Source organism: Lagopus leucura, unplaced genomic scaffold (assembly GCF_019238085.1).
Source record: "Lagopus leucura isolate 7727_CA_CO unplaced genomic scaffold, USGS_WTPT01 Super-Scaffold_100045, whole genome shotgun sequence".
NCBI lineage: Eukaryota > Metazoa > Chordata > Aves > Galliformes > Phasianidae > Lagopus > Lagopus leucura.
Window position 1 is genome coordinate 899,911 of NW_024962292.1, and position 19,273 is coordinate 919,183.

At 48.0% G+C, this 19,273-nt stretch overlaps 1 protein-coding gene across 5 annotated transcripts in view; it reads left to right on the top strand.

Annotated features, from left to right (window-relative positions):
* The window catches only part of KCNQ2 (potassium voltage-gated channel subfamily Q member 2), a 57,079-nt gene that overhangs the window by 7,517 nt on the left and 30,289 nt on the right, over positions 1 to 19,273 (top strand). For all 5 annotated transcript variants that reach the window (XM_042884757.1, XM_042884756.1, XM_042884758.1 and 2 more), the window contains exons 2-8: positions 11,909 to 11,999; positions 12,456 to 12,582; positions 13,660 to 13,835; positions 14,476 to 14,601; positions 16,915 to 17,025; positions 17,604 to 17,699; positions 18,513 to 18,607. In XM_042884757.1, the coding sequence (XP_042740691.1) occupies positions 11,909 to 11,999; positions 12,456 to 12,582; positions 13,660 to 13,835; positions 14,476 to 14,601; positions 16,915 to 17,025; positions 17,604 to 17,699; positions 18,513 to 18,607 (822 nt within the window). The remainder of the gene's footprint in view (positions 1 to 11,908; positions 12,000 to 12,455; positions 12,583 to 13,659; positions 13,836 to 14,475; positions 14,602 to 16,914; positions 17,026 to 17,603; positions 17,700 to 18,512; positions 18,608 to 19,273) is intronic.

Consider the following 19,273-nt stretch of genomic DNA (forward strand, 5'->3'; position numbering starts at 1 on the left):
GGGAACTGCTGGTAACTGCTTTGTTCCAGTCTTCTTTTTAAGGGTGTTTGCCTGGTTGTTTCTTTGTTTTTGAGTTGATGGGTTGGTTGCTATTCCTGCTGCTTGGGTTTGAAAAGGAAACAGCTTGGCTTTGGTGAGGACAGGCTGTCCAGGGCAATCCACCAGACTCAGGAGCTCAGCAGAGTTCATCTGTGCTGGGAGGAGGGAAGCATCTCCCCAGGAAATGTTCCCTATGCTGAGGTAGGTATGGCTTCTGTGTGCTTGCAGCAGCTCCACTGTTGGAGTACTGTGCATGGCAGTGAAATGGCAGCACTGGGAGAGTTTTTCTCCTGCATGTTTATGGGATTTTACGCGACGTGGAGTCTCAGGATGACCATTGAGTTTATGTTTGCTTGGAGCTTCGTTACTAGGTCTGAGGAATGTAGAAGGGGATGCAAGAATACTCCATCTTTCACTTTAGAGGAGAGCAAAGGAGTTGAATACAAATCTCTCTATATTACAGCTGGGCAAATAGAGAGTGAGGCCACGCTGCCTTCTGCCATGCTAATCTGTATGGGAACGAAACCAAAACACATCCATCCAGAAGGGACAAGAAGAACAAAACCTCTCCCAGTACTGAGGGCCATGTGTGGCTCCTGGAGCAGGCTCCTTGTGCTGTGATTGCTGGTTCCACCTGTGTTTGCTCATCCTTCTCCTTATCCTGTGCATGGCAAGTATGAGGATGTTGTCCAAGCGAATCCCTCGCTGGGGCTTCCTCCAGGTTTCCTGGGTTTATTAGCACTGATTTGTGCTTGGGGGACTAGTGAGACTCCTGAGTCATCTCCTTAGGCAGGGAGCTATTTATTGCAGCGTGTGTGTTACACTCCATGGGAGTGGGTGTCTCTCTTCCGCTTTTGGATCCTGCCCTGACTCTATATAAAGAATTCAGGCTTGAATGAGCAGCAAAACTCTGGCTCTGCTGTTTGGAATACAGGTGCTGCTAACCTGTGTCCCTGACTGGAGGAGCGAAGAGGTCCTGGTGGTCCTGAACACCGGTAGGAGTTTGCATGGGATATTTGTCCTCCTTGGCATCTCCCAGCTGCTAGGATGGCTTGTAGGGACATGGGGCACTGCATGATGGTGCCCAGAAGTGCTTCTTGCTCTGCAGTGGCTCACAACCAAGTGGGAAGCGTGATTTGTAACTCCTTTTTTTTTACCCCTCAGGTTGATTTGTTGATGCTTTTGGCTTTTTAACGGGTGGTTTATTTTTCCAGTTTAGGAGAGGTATTTCCTAGCAGCTGTAATTCTCTATTGGTATCAGAGCAGAGACTTGGAAGTGCCACAGGCAAATGTGGATGAGTTCCTCTGAGACTTTGGCAGCACAGGAGCTGCCAGATCACGAGGGACTTTGCTGTGTTGTTTCTCCTGGGGTGGAGAAAGGCCTCGCCTGTGTCCTGGTGGCCTTGCAGAGAGGTGTCTGGATACCAGACCAGCCTCTCCCCAGCAGCTCTGCAGGGAGCAGCATCCATCTGAGCAAGAGCTGATGGCAGCATTGAACCAGGGCTGGCTTCACACCCCATTAAGCATCACGCTGAGCCACAGAGACCAGTCCTTGTGTTGTCTAACTGAATTGCTGGCACTTCAGGAGGGCTCTGTCTCCGTAGCCGGAGGGACTGATGCATTTAATCTGTATTAGTGCTAAAGAAACTTCGTTAATTGTGACATCATGGTTTCGTCCTGGGGGCTCCTGGTCTGTTTTTGTTTGGTTAGTGGTTGTTTTACAGTTGTGGCATTTTCTATTAAAAAGGAAAAAGTCTTAGAGAGAAAGAGGTTGGGAAATTTTCTGTTGTCTCAGACATGATATGCAGCCATTTAGAATTTGGCACTGATATTTTTTTTTTTTCCTTGCTTTTCACATTTTCTGCTTTAGAATCTAGATGTTTTTAATGTAATTCTTATTTGGCTGATCCTTTCTTAATATGCCAGCTAATAAGGGGAAAGAAGGATTCCTGCACTGAGCTTTTGTTGCTGCTGCTTTTCCCTTTTGCAACAGAAATCAGATCTAATATGAAGCCTTCGTGAGCTGAGCTCTGACCACTTGTGGGTGCTGGGAGCATCGGGAGTGATGCTGGGAGGCCCTAGGCTCACTGCAGATCAGTAGTTGTAGCATCTGAGCCAGGAAAGATAACAGCATGCAGGGCTGGGATGTGGTTGTAGGCCAGCAATGGCTTCATAGAATCATTAAGGCTGGAAATGACCTTTAAGATCATTGAGTCCTTGGGGATGTAGGCACTACAAGAGGGTGAAACATGTCCCAGGCTCAGGTTTTTGCTCTGTTCTTTGGAGTGGCCAAACCTGGGAGACTGGCACTGCCTTGGCTCCATCTGTCCTCACGCAGGACCTTGGGTGCCTAGGGAGCATTTCACCCAGTTGGCCATTTTTTGCCACCTTTTTTTATGAACCTCTCTGCAGAGTGAAAATAACCCTGAGCCCCCGCTCTCTGCAGAGAAGCTGAAACATGCTGAACCCCCCAGACAAGCTGCATTCCTACCCAACCTTGCTTTTTCGGCCCTTGCTGTGGGAATGGATATTATTAAAAGCACCCAAAGGAAACTCATTGAGCCAATGGGTTGGGAGCCCCACTCTTGGCCAGGAATGCCCATCTTTCCCACAGCCATATCTTGGTGTGATGTGGGTCAGAAAGAGCTGGAGTTGAGCCTGAGCCCACACCTGCTGGGGCAGCTCTGCTATTTCGTTTCTGAAAGCGCAGCAGAAATTAAATAAAAGTTAATTAAATCTTTTTCTTTTTTTTTCTGCCTGCTTCCTTTCCCTGTTTCTAGGGAAGACTGAAAAAATGTACTAGAGAGGAAGCGAAACTCTGAGCATCCTCTGATGAATGCTGAGTATGGCCCCTGTGGGACTGCAGGGAAAGGCCCTGTAATTATGGGGAGCGTCCTGTGAGGCTGGGTTACACAACCAGGACGGAGAGCTGCTCCTGCTCTGTGTTAGCAGCAGGCTGATGAGGCTGCGACTCAAAATACTACCTGGCTGTTATCCATTCATTGCTTTTCATCGTTGCTGGTGTCCTCTACGCACAGCACAGACCGCTCGCGAGGCTCCGAGCCAAGGCAGCAGGGGAGGAGCATGCAGGACCACAAAAGGGCCATTTGATATTGATGGTGACACAGTTCTCAGATGCCCCCACTGTGTTTTGGGGCTGGCTGATGGTCACGCATCAATGCCACCAAGTGAAGGTGAATCGTTCCTAGCTCGGGCAGAAGCAGCGTGTCCTGATGGTGGAGTAGTGTACTGCTCACGAGCTGTTGAGTTTAGGGGATAGAGCGTTGTAGCAAACGCCTGGAGACATTGTACGGGGTGACTTGCACCTCTGCATGGTGTTGGCTGTGCCCCGGTGTCATGCTGCAGGATGTTGTTCTGCTTTTGAGCTGTTGTGTGATGCTGTTGTTGGCTCTGATCTGTGCAGACTTTGCATGCTGGTGTGCTTTGCTGGGCTCTGTGTTCCTTCAGGAAGATTTATGAGGCTGCAGGCATGGCTGGATTTACATGCGGGCTAAACCTGAGCTGTGTGCTAGGGAGAATCATCCCCATTTGGGAGCCCAAGTGTGGAGGAATTCCACACCATGGACAAGATCCCTGCAGCAGGGCTCAGCACCCTGTGCTGTCACTATGGCCTCTCCCTCCTCCAGCAGCAGTAATCACTTCCTACACAGACGAGGAGACTTCAGTATCCTTGTTCTGCCAGGCCTTGGCTTTGAATTATTAAATAATGTCTCTGTTATGCATCACCAAGTTTGTTAGAACACAGCTACTTATCAGAAGAGAAAATAGTTGTTTCCCTACTTTAGGAGTTGACTTCATCTACTTGTGAGACTTGCAGTAAATGGAAGAGCATTTTAAGGAAAAGACGTCTGGAGAGGCTGAGGTTGGAAGTAGCTGTGTAGAAGCACCATCTTTCCAAAACAATATGCAGTTCTCTGTTCTCTGTCACAAAGTCCCGTTGGTAACTAATCTGTGTCTTCTCTCTCAATCAAAGCCAACTTGTATGAGTTTCTCACTGTCTCTGAGAGCACTGCCTGTGGAGTGCTATCTCTTCCAAGGTCAGATTTTTGCCTGCTCCTTGTAGGAAGTTGGATGGTACCTGCTGCTTTGGAAGAGGCTGGCTTGGAGCTGCAGCAGCCCAGCCCACGTCTCTCTCTCTTGTTTGTTTTTCTCTTGCTTGAGCAGCGCTTTGCCCCACTGCCCATACAGCATCCCTGAGCAGCACTGTTTGATTGGACCCAGGCAGGCAATTCCCTGTTATTCCCAAGAAATACATGATGGGAATGAGTTGGAAATGGGGTCCCACTGCTGTCAGGCCAGGGCTGATTCCTTCTGGGCCATTCCTGTGCTGCTCTCTCCCTGAGCTGCTGAGCTCCCAGGAGCAGCCATCCAGCACGGTGCTGCAGGAGCTGCCTGGGGACCTGCTCGTGCCTAGAGAAGCGGGTTACAGCAGATTTTCACAAGCCTTTGCCTGCCATTTTAAATGGGAAGGATGTTTCCTTGGCAACGAGATGGATGCTTCCCAGCAGAGCATATGGCTTCTATCGACTTTGATTTACCAGCGTGTTGAAATGGCAGCTAGATAATCCTCTTCAGCTTTAATGTGTCTATGTCCTGTGTCCCTGTTATTTGGGAGCTTTAAAGACCCTGGGTCAGGTCCTTGCAGCGCTGGACTTGTTTCCAGCATCCTGAGATGGAGCTGGCAGGATCCCCACATCCTGGAGACCTGTGCAAGCAGGGAGCAGCACCTGAGCATCACCCCAAGCAGAGAGCTGCAAGGTGGGCAAGAAAACATTCCCTGTTCCTGCTGCCTTCCACCAGCTGAGCTCCTCCTCCTCGGGGAACATCATCTGCAGTCCTGTCTTCCTGTTCTCCTCCCTCCTTTAAATCATTTTGAGATGTTTTCTATCTTTCACCTACACGATCATCTGCCTCTTGCAGCTTGCTATTTATTGTTGTGTTTACTGGTGCTGGGAAATAAGGAGAGTGAACAAATCTCTCCTTTGCTGGACTGGGCTCTGTGGGTTTGCTGAGCACATGCATCCTGCTCCTTGCTGCTGCCCATCAGAGAGGAAGGCTCTCTACGCTTTGGCAAATTGGAAGAAAATTGGCCAACATGGCCAGATATTAAGGGGAGCAGCCAGACAGGGCAATCACATGAGCCTCATAGCCTTAGGAACTGGGATAAAAATAGAGAACTTCTTTCACACGACTGGGTGGTGCTGGGGCTGGTGCAGGGATGTGAGTAGCAGAGAGTGCTGAGCTCAGGGCTCAGGAAGTGTGACCCTAAATGAGATGGAAGCAGATTGCTGGCCTGCAAGCATCTGCACTGCAGGGGTGGGGAAGGGGATGTGGTGCCCTGTTGTTATTGCACCGATGCTGCGTGGTTTGGTGAATCCCTTGAACACGGGTAGCAATGCAAATCCCCTGGCCTTGTAACACTTAACCAGGAGCATAGAAGGCTGAGAAAGTGCCAAAGTATGGCGTGGTTAAATTTTACAGGAGGCTTCATGTGTTCTGATCCCTCTGCCTCTATCTGCCGGCTGATGGCAGGTGAATTGAGCAGGTGGGGAGATCACCAGCTCTAAGCCATATTGCGCGTACTGTGCAAGCCTGTTAATTAAAACTGATGAGCAAGTGAAATTAGCAGTGCTTTGGTAACGCACGTGTTTCCTGCTTTGGCTTTACCCATGATCATCTTGCTCCAAGACCCTGCTCTCTTGTCTTTGTTATCAAGGCACAAAACGAGGGCCAGACCTGGGCCACCTGCCCTCAACAGGCTCTGAAATCTCAGCCTATCCTTCGTTGTTGGTGGTCGCGTTGCAAAGGGAGCCCAAGAGCACGGCTCTGTGGCCCCACTTCTGGGAAAGCATAAACCATGGGCTTGGGGTATGGAGAAAGTGAGATGGTAAAGGCTGCACAGGGATGTTGCTGAGGCTCTGAGCTGGTCCCTGCAGCTATGCCTGCAATTCCCTGTGGGGCTGTGAGGGTGCTCAGCTTTGCGGTGCTTTAATTCTTGTGTCTGTAAAAGCAGTGCAAAGGCAGAAACAGGGAAACAAATCTAAGGATGCTCAGAGAAGTGTGGCTTGTCCTTGGTGTGCAGGGAACCTCAGGCTTGAGCTGAATAGCTGATTCTGGGACAGACCTTTGGAAAGCTGGCTACTATTCCTGTCTGCAGCAGGAACCAGCCCTGCACATTTTGAAGACAATCTTCCTATCTGCAATTAGACCGGAGCCTATTTTTGTATATCCCATTCCCTCGAGGAATGTTTAGATGAGATGCAGCATTACATTTTGCAGGGACATCTTGCTTTTAACCCAATTTGAGAGCACAGTTAAGTCGGGTCAAGTGGCTTGCCCAAGTCAGCAAGAGGATTTTTTTGTGCCTTCATGCTCAGATCATGCAGTGTAGCCCTTAGTTTTTAAATTTATTTCCTTTTTTTTTTTTTTTTTTTTTCCTTTGAGGTATTGCCAAAAAGCAGGGCTTTGCTCTTAAGATGCAGAGAGAACTTGATCTTTGTATACAGATAAAGGTTAAATTTGGAAGGCTTCTGTGCCTGTGCTTACTACTAATAATTTTTCAGAGGTGGAGAGGAAGCAGAGATTCTTTTTGGGGAATACCCTGTGGGATGAAGCACAGGCAGCGCTCAGATTTCAATCTGAATAATATGGTATTGCATGAGACAGCAACTTTCCCTCGCATTAAGATCAATGAACGTGCACCGAGTAAATGCCTGCACAAGCATTTTAAGAATTACTCCAATGTCTGATGTTTCATCCTCTTAATTTACCTCTGAACGGACCGTAATTGCACCAGGGCCTTGAGGGTTCTGTCCTGTGAACAATTCCTGGAGTTGCATGGCTGTATTTCTCCCCGCCTGGCTTTTGCAGCAGATCTCAGCCCTGCAGTGCAGAGCCCGTGGACAGGTGCGCTGATGGATGAATGCTCTGGGTTCTCCTCCAGACCTCTGACCGCTCTGAGATTGCAGCACAGTGCAGGGAGAACGTGCAGATGAACATCTCCCAGTGATTCAGGCTGGAGGAGGACAGAAAGGAAGGTTTCAGCTCGATCTTGGTATGCGTTCTTTATCAGCAACGCGGCTTTATTATGAGTTTTAGGTGCCTTGAGTAAGTTAAGTAATTAGAGCCAGGCAAGTCTATAAAACAGGCTGCTGATTGCTGAAATGTTGCCCTTTCTCCTGCTGTAAACGTTCAGTTCAGTTCTTGGTTTCTATTGCTGATCTTCTGCAGCTGGCATTTCACAGAATCGCATTTGTTCTTTGAGGATTCCATCCGGGAAAGCTCTTATGTGCTCAAGCTCTTCAGTGTACGAGAACTGTGGAGATGTGCATAGTGGACGTGGTGGGGTGGGTTGTATGGTTGGACTTGGTGATCTTAGTGGTCTTTTCCTGTCTTAATGATGGTATGATTCTATGGTCAGTCTTGCTTATAAATGTGGAGATACATAAAACTTTGTTGCCACACAAAATCCCTTTCTTCTCAAATTCCTGCTGTGCATAAGTCAAGGATGTGGGGGGTTGAGGCAGATGAGGCCATTCCTGCTCTTTGCATTACAAACAAGAACATTTGCAGTGTTCTTCATGTGCCTATAAAAACAGAAAATGATCTCCCTTGCAAAGGAAACCTTATTTCCCCTCATTTCCCCAGGCTGTAGCTGTGCAGGCGTATCGGAGAAGATCCTAAAAAACTCAATCTACTCGAGAACACCCATCTCCTATTGTGCCACGCTGCCGTCACACAGCTCTGCTGGAGATACAAGTCACCTTGGGTGATGATTTTTGGCTGAAGCTGAGAGATTTGGAAACCTGGAGTGGGACATTGAGGCTTGTGTTGAGCCTTGTCAATGTGTAGCTGGGCTGTGGGATTCCTTATGTGAAAAACAATGATGGAAGCTCCTGGTTAGGACAGGGACAGTGTGCATCATCATAAGCCCTTGGACAGCCATGGCGTGGTCAGAGTTCTGCTTCTGATTCAGTGGAGATTCAAATTTAGCTATAATTACTCCTGTTCTGAGTGCTAAAAGGTTTTTTACAGTCTGTTTATCCAAGTTTTGGAAACTTGAAAGCCAGCATCTTACAGAGACCACTGCAAATGGATTGCTGGGATTACAGCTGGATTGCCCATAAGCATTTTGGTTTTATTTTAGCACAATTATCAATGCCTTATTTATGTCCCCAAAGTCATTTTCAAGTGTTTTAAGTTATTTTCTATTGTGTGGCTCTCAAATGCCTGGAGTAAAATGCTTCCTCCTTTTCAGCTTTGCTTGTTCTAATTAAGCAAATCGTTAATTCTTTCCCCACTTCCATGGGAAGGCAGTAAAGCAAGGAAAGAGCCCATTGCCTCGTGCCACCTCCTTGCATTACATCCATCCCTGACACATCCTGGTATCCCACTGCTGCTGATCCATTGGAGCTCCATGTAAGTGGGTGTGCAGGTTCCAAGGGGAGTGCCTTTAAGAAGGCAAATGAGATTAATAATCTGAAAAGATTCATAAGGATTCTGTTATTTACTTTTAGCAAACAGAGAGAGAGAAAAAAAATACCTTTCGCGTTTCGAGTCATTTTATTTCATTATTTGCTTGCTTATTTGTTTATTGGAGTGGGAGCTCACTCATTTCTTCTTCTACTGCTAATATGAAATGCAATGGAGATGAAATCTGGATAAGGAAGTTTCATGCCGAGGTTAATAATCCAGAATAAGAAGCTTGCCATGGGTGTTTAAAGTTGACATAACCTTTCTTTGCTGAGAGAGTGGATGAGGTGCTGGAACAGGCTGCCCAGGGAGGCTGTGGATGCCCCTGGAGGTGTTCAAGGCCAGGTTGGATGGAGTCCTGGGCAGCCTGGTCTGGTATTAGGTATAGAGGTCGGTGGCCCTGCCTGAGATGAGGGATTTGGAGCTTCATAATCCTTGAGATCCCTTCCAACCCAAGCCATTCTATGAACCTTTGGACAGAAAGGCAAACTTTGGAGGACTTTGGGTTTTTCAGCTGTTTGCAGAAGTCAGATTTGCACAGCTGAGTCTTGGCTGCGCAGAGGTGGAAGCAACTCAAGAAATGTCTGTCCTCAGCAGGCTGCTGCCAGCTCTGTCCCTGCTGTCACCCATGGAAGGGATGGAGATGCAGCAGCACTCGCTGTCCTTTGCATCCTGGTCCGGTTTGGGGAGGTTGTTGCTAGCTCTGCTGTGTGGGGCCCAGCTCCTGTCTGTCTTGAGGGGAGGATATTGTCTTCTGCCCAGCTGTAAGCAGAATTGGCATCTTTAATGTAAAAATCATTAGAAGGGACGTAATTAACGTTCCTTATTGCACATTAACATTACCCAGAGTCAGGCTGCAGACATAATTTGCTTTGATTAGATATGTAGCTTTAAAAATTAGATTCATCCCAACCTCTATGCCGTTTATTGGCCTGTTTCCCTTTCCCTTGCTGTCCATTATGAGCTGGAGCCCTGTCCTGCACTGTCTGGATGGATTAGATGTAATGAAAGCAGAGTCAACTTCCCACTGCCTGCCCTCCATGGGAGCTCAGAGGGTGCTCTTCACCTCAGCACAGCTATGGCTCACCTTTCTCCTTCCATCCCATGCAAAGAGGGAAGCTGCAGAGCCTTTGGAGCTTTCCAGGAGCAAACCCCAACTCCATGAATCCAGTGGAAAAAATGTTTCATTCTTGAAGTCTACTTTTCAGCCTCTCAGAGGTTTGGGAACCTTGGAGTTGAGCAGAGTACCCATACATCACCATGGAGCTATTTTGCTATGCTTGTCAAGTACCCACATCCTATGGTGGCAAGACCATTTCTCACTTGCTGGCTGAGCTTCCTGTGGGGGAACAGAGCAGAGGGATGGGAGCTGCTACCCTATTGGGTTTTGCCTATGGAGCAGCCCTGGTTACCCTGCACAGCCACAGCTTGCACAGGGCACAAGGAAGATGTTCACCAGCAGGCATGTTGGACCACATCTGTACAAAGAACCTTATCTATTGGGTAGTGCTTTCAGCTCTTGTTGAAATGATAGAGCAATGTCTTTTCCTTCCTTTTTTTTTTTTTTCTTTTTTTTTCTGCCCTATCAATACATTTCTAATGACAGAGGTAACATGCAGGACTCCTCTTTCTCCTGGCGTTCATTCCCAGCAGGACTCATTGTTTCAGCATGGCTTTGTTCTGGATCCATTTGAAGTATCCACCTTAGTAAACAAGGTATGCTTGTCTGCTCTGATGTCAGCACTTTGCTTTCTGCACCTGTCAGCATTTTATTGTGATATTCAGTCCCAGAAACACAACCCACGCCCTATTTCTTCAATCAGAACATGCAGGATTTTCTTTTCCCCCATCCTTTCCCATGATCTATCTTCTCTTTCTTCTTTCATCGATTATTCATTTGTTTCTCACTCTGATGTGGGAGTGTGCACCAAAATCTGGGCCACCCCAGGAGCGGGACTGCCTGACCCATTTGCAGCTCCCTCTCACTGCACAGCCTGCAAGAACCACATTGGGTGAGGGTGATGATGAGTGGGATTGCAAGGGGCAATTCCTTGCTTTTTGGGGTTGTTGCAGGTCCCTGAGTACCAGAAAGGGAGAAATGAGGGGATTGTCCTGAGCTGTTCTGTGCTGAATGGGACTTGCTGCTGGCAAAGCTCAGCCCTTGTGGAGTGGCTCTGAAGGTCTCTTCCTTCCAGCAGACTCAGCACTGCCTGTGGTCAGAATAAATACTGCCAATTCCCCCTCTCTACCTGAGCACTGTGATGTTAATGGCCCTTGAGAAGCCGCAGGCACAGCCCTGCAGTGCCTCTCTTTACACAGCACCAAGCAGCTGCACCCGGCAGCCCGACCGTGCCTTATAAATATTTGAAAGTCAGTTTGTAGGAATGTGAGACAAAGCCAGACGGATGAATTATTTAATGCTTTGAAAGAACGCAGCTTTTAGTTCCTCCCCGTGCTGGCCTACTTCATTGTTTCAGTAAATTGATCTGCAGCAAATTAATTTCCCTTCTTTTCTTTGAGTAAGCAGCGGGCATGGCAGGTTGGTGGGGATTGCTCCGGCCACAAGCAGGTGCCAGGACGCCTCCATGGCTGCAGAGCTGGCATCAAACGTCAGAAGAGAGTGGAACTGCTGCCACCCATCAGTGCCTTTGGATGGGCATTGGTGCACCCAGTGCGCACGTGGAGAGGACTCTTGGCAGCGGCAGCCTCTGTGTGCGTTTTATCACAGAACTGTAGAATATCCAAGTTGGAAGGGACCTATAGGGATCATTGTGTTCACCTCCTGCCTTTACACAGCACCACCCAAAACCCAAATCCCATCTCTGTTAAATCCCCGTCTTGGTAATGTGTGGACAAGGGATGCTGGGAAAGCAGCTGGTGGAATTGAATCTAAAGAGTTGCCAAGTTTTCCTGTATGAGGGTGTAGCAATGGAGTGTTTCCATGTTTGTTGGAGCTGACATAACGTGGAAGGGATCTCAGAGGCTATCGCAGCCACGTGCTGGAAATGGAGGTGTCTTGGCCAAACCGATACTGGTCCAGGGGGTCCTTCCACACCCAACCCTTCCTGTTCATAGAATCAGGGATCCAGGTTCCCTTTTGCTGGTTGGTTCTCCTCCAGTGTTAAATGTGAGCCCTGCGACTGATCAGCAGAGTGATCCCGAGTGTGAATGCATGGGCCTGGTGGCCTCGTTGCTGTCACTTCTTATCTCCTCATCACCAGTTAGAGGTATCCTTGTAAAGGGACAGTGTTAAAGCTGCAGCATGGTGAATGCTCCTGTGTGTAAATGTCAAACCGTGTGACCGAGTGTGAAAAGTTCTTGCTCTGAAGACTGATGTTCTGTCCCTCTGTATTTTTTTATTTTTTGTGTTCTGTAGTTTTCTACTTGTTTTCTCCTGCCTGGTGCTGTCTGTCTTCTCAACCATCGATGAGTATCAGAACAGCTCTGAAGGGGCCCTTTATATTCTGGTGAGTTGGGATTTGCAAATGAAGTGAGCAGTATCACATCAAAATAAAGTTTAAAATGCACAAGAAAAACACCTACCCCTAAGACTGGGGATATTTAACTCAGGCAAGAGTTAGTGTCTGTTGGGACCCACAATAAGGAAAGGAGAAATCTGTATCAGGGCACTCAGGAGTAATCTGAGCACAATATTTGCTCTGATGTAATATTTTAAAACCTCTTTCCTGAACTTTTTCTGTTGTTTTTGCTTTGTTCCTCTTTCTCATCCCCTGCCCAGGAAAGGGAAAACCCAGCAGCAAAGGTCTGAGCATCACTCAAAATAGGGCTTTCTACCATATGGTCCTATGGGGCAATTCTGCATTGCATAGGAGAGCAGGGTTTAGGCTGTTGGACTGGATCTCTAATTCTGGAGCACGCTCACCACGTTTCCTTCTAGGCTGATGGCATGTTGTCTCCCCCAGGAAATTGTCACCATCGTGGTGTTTGGGGTGGAGTATTTTGTGCGGATCTGGGCAGCCGGCTGCTGTTGTCGGTACCGGGGCTGGAGAGGAAGGTTGAAATTTGCCCGCAAACCTTTTTGTGTCATCGGTAAGACCTGCCTCCTGCATGGGGTTTCCCAACCTAAGATGGCTATTGAAGAGCTTGCTTGCACAGTGCTGCAATTTCTTGCTTGCAGTTTGGGGATTGTTACTCACCTAGAGAAGGGAAGGGAGGAGCTGAGGTCCCTGCCCAACCTCTCCGTCAGTTCGTTCACTCCGTGCCTCATTTTGCCCTCCTGGGTGCTGAGGAGCTGCATCACAAGGGGGTTGTGAGACTTAATTCCTGCTTGTAAAGCACTCGGTGCTCCTGTTGTTGTTGGCCATCCGAGCACAGTGGGTGCTTTGTTTGGGGTCAGGAGTGACAGGTGAGCCATGCCATGCCCCATGGAGCCTGCTTTCAGGTGACCAGCAAGTAGCGAGAGTCACACATGGGATTTTCATTTATTGCACAGAAAATCATTCGTAAAAATTGCATAGCAAAAGAAAGAGGGAGGGTTTCAGGATCCTGCCCCATTCCTGAAGGTGCTCAAGGCCATGTCAAATGGGGCCTTGGACAACCTGACCTAGTACCCGATTTGATGGCTGGCAACCCTATCCATGGCAGGGGGCTGGAACTAGATGGTCTTTGAGTTCTCTTTCTACCCAGGCCAACCTGCTTCTGTGATCCTCGGGTTTGGGGTTTATAGCATATGACTTCTTTTCTTGGACTCCTGCTCTTCCCTCGAGCACCCTGGGGTTGTTATGGTGTTTAGTGTTAGTGTTCAGTGGTGTTTAGACAGGGCAGCTCACACCTCTGGGCAGCATGGTGTCACAGCAGCTGAAAAAGTCCTTGCCTTGCCTAGCAAGGACTTAGCCCAGCCTAGCCCTGGATCAGAATGCAGTCAAGTGACATTGAACACATTTTCTTGGGAATGATGAGTGTGGAGAAGAAAACCAAAATGTTTCCATCGGGTGTCTAGCTGCTCCTTTTGTCCAGTTAAGTCTTCTGCTGTATCCCTCTGGTACCATGTATTACAGTAGCACTTCCACGCACATCCTTCTGCTGCCAATGGCGGTGGCAGTGCCATCCCCTTTGGTGGTGCTCCAGCAGCACGTCTCCAGCTTTCAATGCCCTTTGTTCACGCAGACATCATGGTGCTGATCGCGTCCATTGCTGTGCTGGCAGCAGGCTCCCAGGGCAACGTCTTTGCCACCTCGGCGCTCAGGAGCTTGCGCTTCCTGCAGATCCTGCGCATGATCCGCATGGACCGGCGGGGTGGCACCTGGAAGCTGTTGGGCTCCGTGGTTTACGCGCACAGCAAGGTGAGTGAGCCCCAGCAGGGACGTGGAGCCCCTCTTTTCATTGCCTAGGTTTGGTTCCCCACCCAAAACATCTTCCAGGCTTGGGAGGATGGAGGGGGCACTCAGTAGGTGGTGATGTGCGGAATGCAAGGTCCTGTGGAGCCCTCCAGCCAGCAGAACAGAAATGGGAGGGATGTTGGGATGTTTGCAGGGAATGCCTTGAACACAGTGACCACCTGCACACTGAGCTCATTTCATGGAGTTAGCAATTAGCCAGCAGATTTGGGGGCTCGTGTTTCAGTTTTAACTTATGCGTGGGCTGGAGAAGTAATTATATTTTCATTTCTGTTCCACATCTTTAAATACTGGAGCTGCTCCCTTTCCACTTGCTGAGGTGTTTCAGGCGATGTGCTCTGCAGGGTGGGGGGTCATCCTGCGAGTGCTGCAGGGCACCACTAGCACTTGGGCCCATCTCAGATGTCCCTTCTCTGCACTACATTGAAAATCAGCACTTCTGATCTCCAGCCGAAACCCAAAGCCTAAACATGCACAGATGCAGAGCAAGTTCAGCTCTGAGGCCAACCGCAAGCAAGCGGCTCAGCTTTCGGAGATGCACACCAGGATTGCATTTATTCTATTCTGTCCCTTAATGATCTTGCAGGAGCTGATTACTGCCTGGTATATTGGCTTCCTCTGCCTCATCCTGGCCTCTTTCCTGGTATACTTGGCCGAGAAAGGAGAAAATGAGCACTTTGATACATACGCAGATGCACTCTGGTGGGGTCTGGTAAGTAATTTTTGTAGAGCAGCTGCTGGTTATTAAAATAAAATGTCCATTAACCCCCCATCTTCTATCACTTATTGAGGAATCAGCTTACAGACTGCTTAGTTAACATTTTTATTAAATGGCTTCAGGCTATTCCATTTAGCTAGATTTCTTAAATAAGGCTTGTAGGAGATGTGATGGGATCGCATTTGTTGAGCAACCTGGGGCAGCACAGCAAGAGAAGATCAGCAGTTGGACTTGGCTCCATTGTGGCAGATCTAATAAAAGCCTTGTGGTCATCACTGTGACAAGTATTGTCACCTTTCCATCGTTTATCATCATACTTGAGCTGTTAAATGCACCAGACTATGTTTCATGCAATTAATGCATTCTAAGTACCAGGAAAACTTCAATGCTGAAAGCACTCGCTTTGCAAATCTTTGCTGACAAAAGAGAAAGGGCAGTACTTTCAGTTTGCTCCGTGTGTGCGTGGGAATTATTGGATTAGTTGATTAACAAAGGGAGAATTAATGACGTTCTAATCTCCTTGCATTATTGTTCTTCTGCTCTGGCACTGCAGCGCTGGTTTGGCCTTGATTACAAAGCATGTAATGAAAATCCCAGATCTGATCAAATCCCAATAACAGGCTTGGGGAGGAATCGGCTGATCAAGCAGCTCCTCTTCTTCAGTAAAGGGAATGAAACGCTGCTAAGGCAGTGAATTGCTTTTCAAGCCCCTTGGTTATGACAGCAAATAAAAACAAAGCCCAGTTTGACATAACTGGGAAATAAACAATGGGGGAAAGCCGACGGCCCAGATCAGAGCTCAGCATGAGGAAAGCCATGGGCAGAGCTGTCCCTTCCCAGGCTGGAGAGCTGCATGCAGAGCATCCCACCTCATTCCCCATTTCAGGAGGTGTTGGAGCACCACGTGGTGTTGCTCCTGTCCATCTGACAGTGACATTTCAGCCTCATTAAAACGAGCAGATTTTGTCATTGTCTGGCTCACATGTCCAGTGCAGACATGCTAAGAAATGAGCAGAACAAATCAGCTGTCGGTTTCAGGAGCTTGTATCCTGATTTCATCTCAGTGGCTCCAAATCCTTGCAGTTGTCTCCATAGATATAACCCAACTTTGCGGTGATTAAGGAGTGAGTGTTGCTTCAGCTCAGTATTTCAGCACAGAATAGCCACGTAGATGCATTTTACTAAATGCTTTGTCAAAATGGCAGCTAATTGATAAGGCTTTTAGTGGGTGCTATTAAACGGTGCTTTGGGATTGGGCTTCCATTTGATTAAAACAGTTTTGCTCCAGGCTGAAGGCGTTAGGTTTCCGACAGCATGTCAGTTACATCAGGACTCCACCACCCTTGGAGACAGCTCTGTCCTTGGGGCTGAGGGTGAGGGACCTTGGGTCCTTTGGGCAGAAGTCTCCAAAAGGACGTCCCATCGTGCCGGTCCTCCCTGTCCTGGGTGTCCCAGGCTCTCCAAACTTTTCCTCAATTCTTGATGGAGGGCCCAGCATTCTCCATTTGTGAGGTTCTTGGACAGAAGCAGGAAAAATCACCTTTAGCTGCAGTTTGAAGCTCAATGATTATTTGTTTCCAGCAGATCTCTCAGCTCCTTCCCCAAAACACACAGAACAGCTTGCCAGCCTCTCTTGGTACATTACATTAATTCTGAGGAGGGGAAAAATACCTCTAAATTAGGTTGTACAAAGCAGCCTGTTGGGCTAATGTGCAGTTTTTAAGTAGGAGGGGAGACTGGCTAATGAGCACTGCTGGGAAAATGGGCAATAAACAGCATCAGATCCTTATGAGTGCAAATAACCTTGATTTCTTTTGAGATGTGCTGAAGGCAGGATGGCCCCCGAGCTTGTCTGCTCCCCACCATCTGCTCAGGGAATTTTGGTGGCATTGCTTTATGTTATTATTTTAGTATTTTATTTTAGTACTTACTGTTTTATTATTTTATTTCAGTACTTATTAAAAAATAATGAAGAGCAGTTTTTACATGGGGAGATAGTGTTAGGACAAGGTGTGGGTGGATGGTTTTAAACTAGAATAGAGGAGATTTGGATCAAATGGCAAAAGAAAATAAAATTCTTTACCCAGAGTGTGGTGTGGCTCTGGCACTGCTGCCCAGAGCTGTGGGGGCCCCATCCCTGGAGGTGCCCATGGCCATGAATGGGCCCTGTGCAGCCTGGTCTATGGGAGGTGTGCCTGTCCATGATAGTGGTCGGAGCTGAAAAGGCTTTAAGGTCTCTTCCAACCCAAGCTATGTGATTTCCAGTAGAAAGCAATGTGACTGAGGGTTGGGGTTCTCCTCTTGCAGATCACCCTGACCACCATTGGCTATGGGGACAAGTACCCACAGACCTGGAATGGGCGACTGCTGGCTGCAACCTTCACACTCATCGGTGTTTCCTTCTTCGCTCTCCCTGCCGTGAGTGTGGGCAGTGTGGGGGGCTGAGTTATTACCTGTTTACCACCAACCTGTGGCTTCATGTGCCTGAAGAACTCCTGGCTTCAACTGCTTGGCTGCTTCTGAGTCAAAAAGAAAAAAGAAAAGAAAAAAAAGTATCCACTCTGTGTGGACAGCCATGGTGCATATGAGCAAACAGGATGGAGAACGTGGATGTAGTTATTCACAAATGAGATGCAAAATGTTTACTGAAGTGAAACCATATTCCTGCTGCTGTTCCTAGGGGTGGCTGTGCCATTTCAGTAAATCACCTTGCTCCCTATTGCAGTGTTGCACGGATCTGATTTTCCCTCATAGGGGTGATTTGCTGCATGCTTGTATGATATGGATGTTTCCTGTTTTATCAGCTGCTTTTACCAAAGTGGCAAGCACCAACAGAGCCCACATTTGGGGCTGCATTGGTTGAGGGCTCCTTGCTCCTTTCCTGATGCATTTGAAGCAAAAATGAGATGGAACAAAGCTGTGGAATGAAAGCTGGCTGCAACCTCTCAAAGCTTGTCTAACACCTGCTAACTGCACAATTTCATTCTTTTCCCCAGGGCATTTTAGGTTCGGGGTTTGCACTGAAGGTTCAGGAGCAGCATCGGCAAAAACACTTTGAGAAGAGACGCAACCCAGCAGCAGGCCTGATTCAGGTTAGGAGCTGGGAGCCTCAGGGCTGCATCCTCCTGATGTTGAGGTCTAAATGGACTTCTAGGAGCAGGGGAGGAGAAAAATGGTGCTGCATGTCTGAAGTGTGAGACAGCAGCTGGTGGCTGGGCTTGTCTGAGAACAAATGCCAGGAAGGCAGCCATAGGGATGCAGCATATGCGAAAGTCTGGGGGAGAAAAGGAATGAAACTCAGCCCAGCACAGTGAGACAAATACACTGGGACAGTCTGTTTCACCAATTATGTATTTTTTTTCAAAGAGAATATTTATACTGATACCAAGTTACAATTGGGAGCACTTTCTTCATGCTAACAGATGTCTGCACAGAAGGCTGGCCTTGGCGGATAGCTTGAAGAGTGGTTTTACACTCCTCTGCTCCCTTCTCTCCAAATTCTGTGGCTCCCCAATGCACAGCAGTAGTGCTCCTGACAGCGAGTGCCTGGTACCTGCAGCATCTTTAGCTGTGATCAGTGGCATCATGGTAGTACCCCCAGTGTGTCACGTGCCAAATGGATCATTGGCACTGTGGTCACACCCCGAATGTATCACATGCTAAATGGATTGGTGGCATCGTGGTAGCACCCCAAATGTGTCACATGTCAAGTAAATCGTTGGCACTGTGGTCGCACCCCAAATGTGTCACGTGCCAAATAGGTCGGTGGCATCATGGTAGCATCCCAGATCTGTCACACATCAAAGAGAAGGCAAAATGTCAGACCCACAGATAGCAGAGAATTGGTGTTGGTGGAAGTTTATGAAACTCAGCCTGTATCTCCATTCCACCCTGTCTCCTCCCAGGCTGCATGGAGGTTCTATGCTACCAACCTGTCCCGCACAGACCTGCACTCTACGTGGCAGTACTACGAGCGCACCGTCACCGTCCCCATGTACAGGTACTTCCTCCTTGTGCTGCCTGCCTCGTGGTGCCCATGTTTCCGTGTTTGTTACCTGGATGTAGAGTTTTGTTATTCATTTAAGTTGTTATTCATTTAAACTTTTTATTTATTTAAGTTAAAAAAAAAAAAAAAAAAAAGATTTCCACATCTCTTAATAGTCAGAATATGTCTTTTCTTTCAAGGTTTATTTGTGTTTTTTTTTTTGGCTGTTTCATTTTGTGTTTCTTTTGGCCTCAATTTTAATTTCCCTGTTATTTTTTTTTTCTTCTTTTCATCTCTGTGTGTATGTACGTGCTCTTCTTTTCACCTTTATTTCTCCAAGCCCGGGGTAGTTGCGTTGTGTTGTGACAGTGCCGTGCCCAGGTGTGAAGACTCCAAGCTGCCCCGGACCTAGGTAAATGCTGCCTTGCCCTGCGTGCAGCAATTCGTGCTGCTCCACCAGGCTCTAATGGTCCTTCTGCCTTTCAGCACTCTTCTGTCCCTCTGGGCTGCCCTGGTGCCGTCCCCAGGTGCATTTGGCCTTGGTTCCAATTTCCTTTTCCTCTTTCCTTTTCTCCTTTTTTCCCTGCCCGTCCCTTTTCCTGCCTGGGCAGTGCTGTGCATTCCTCTCTGGTGTGTTTTGAAACTGCCCGGATCTGTCTGGATGGTGTTGGTTGGATATTC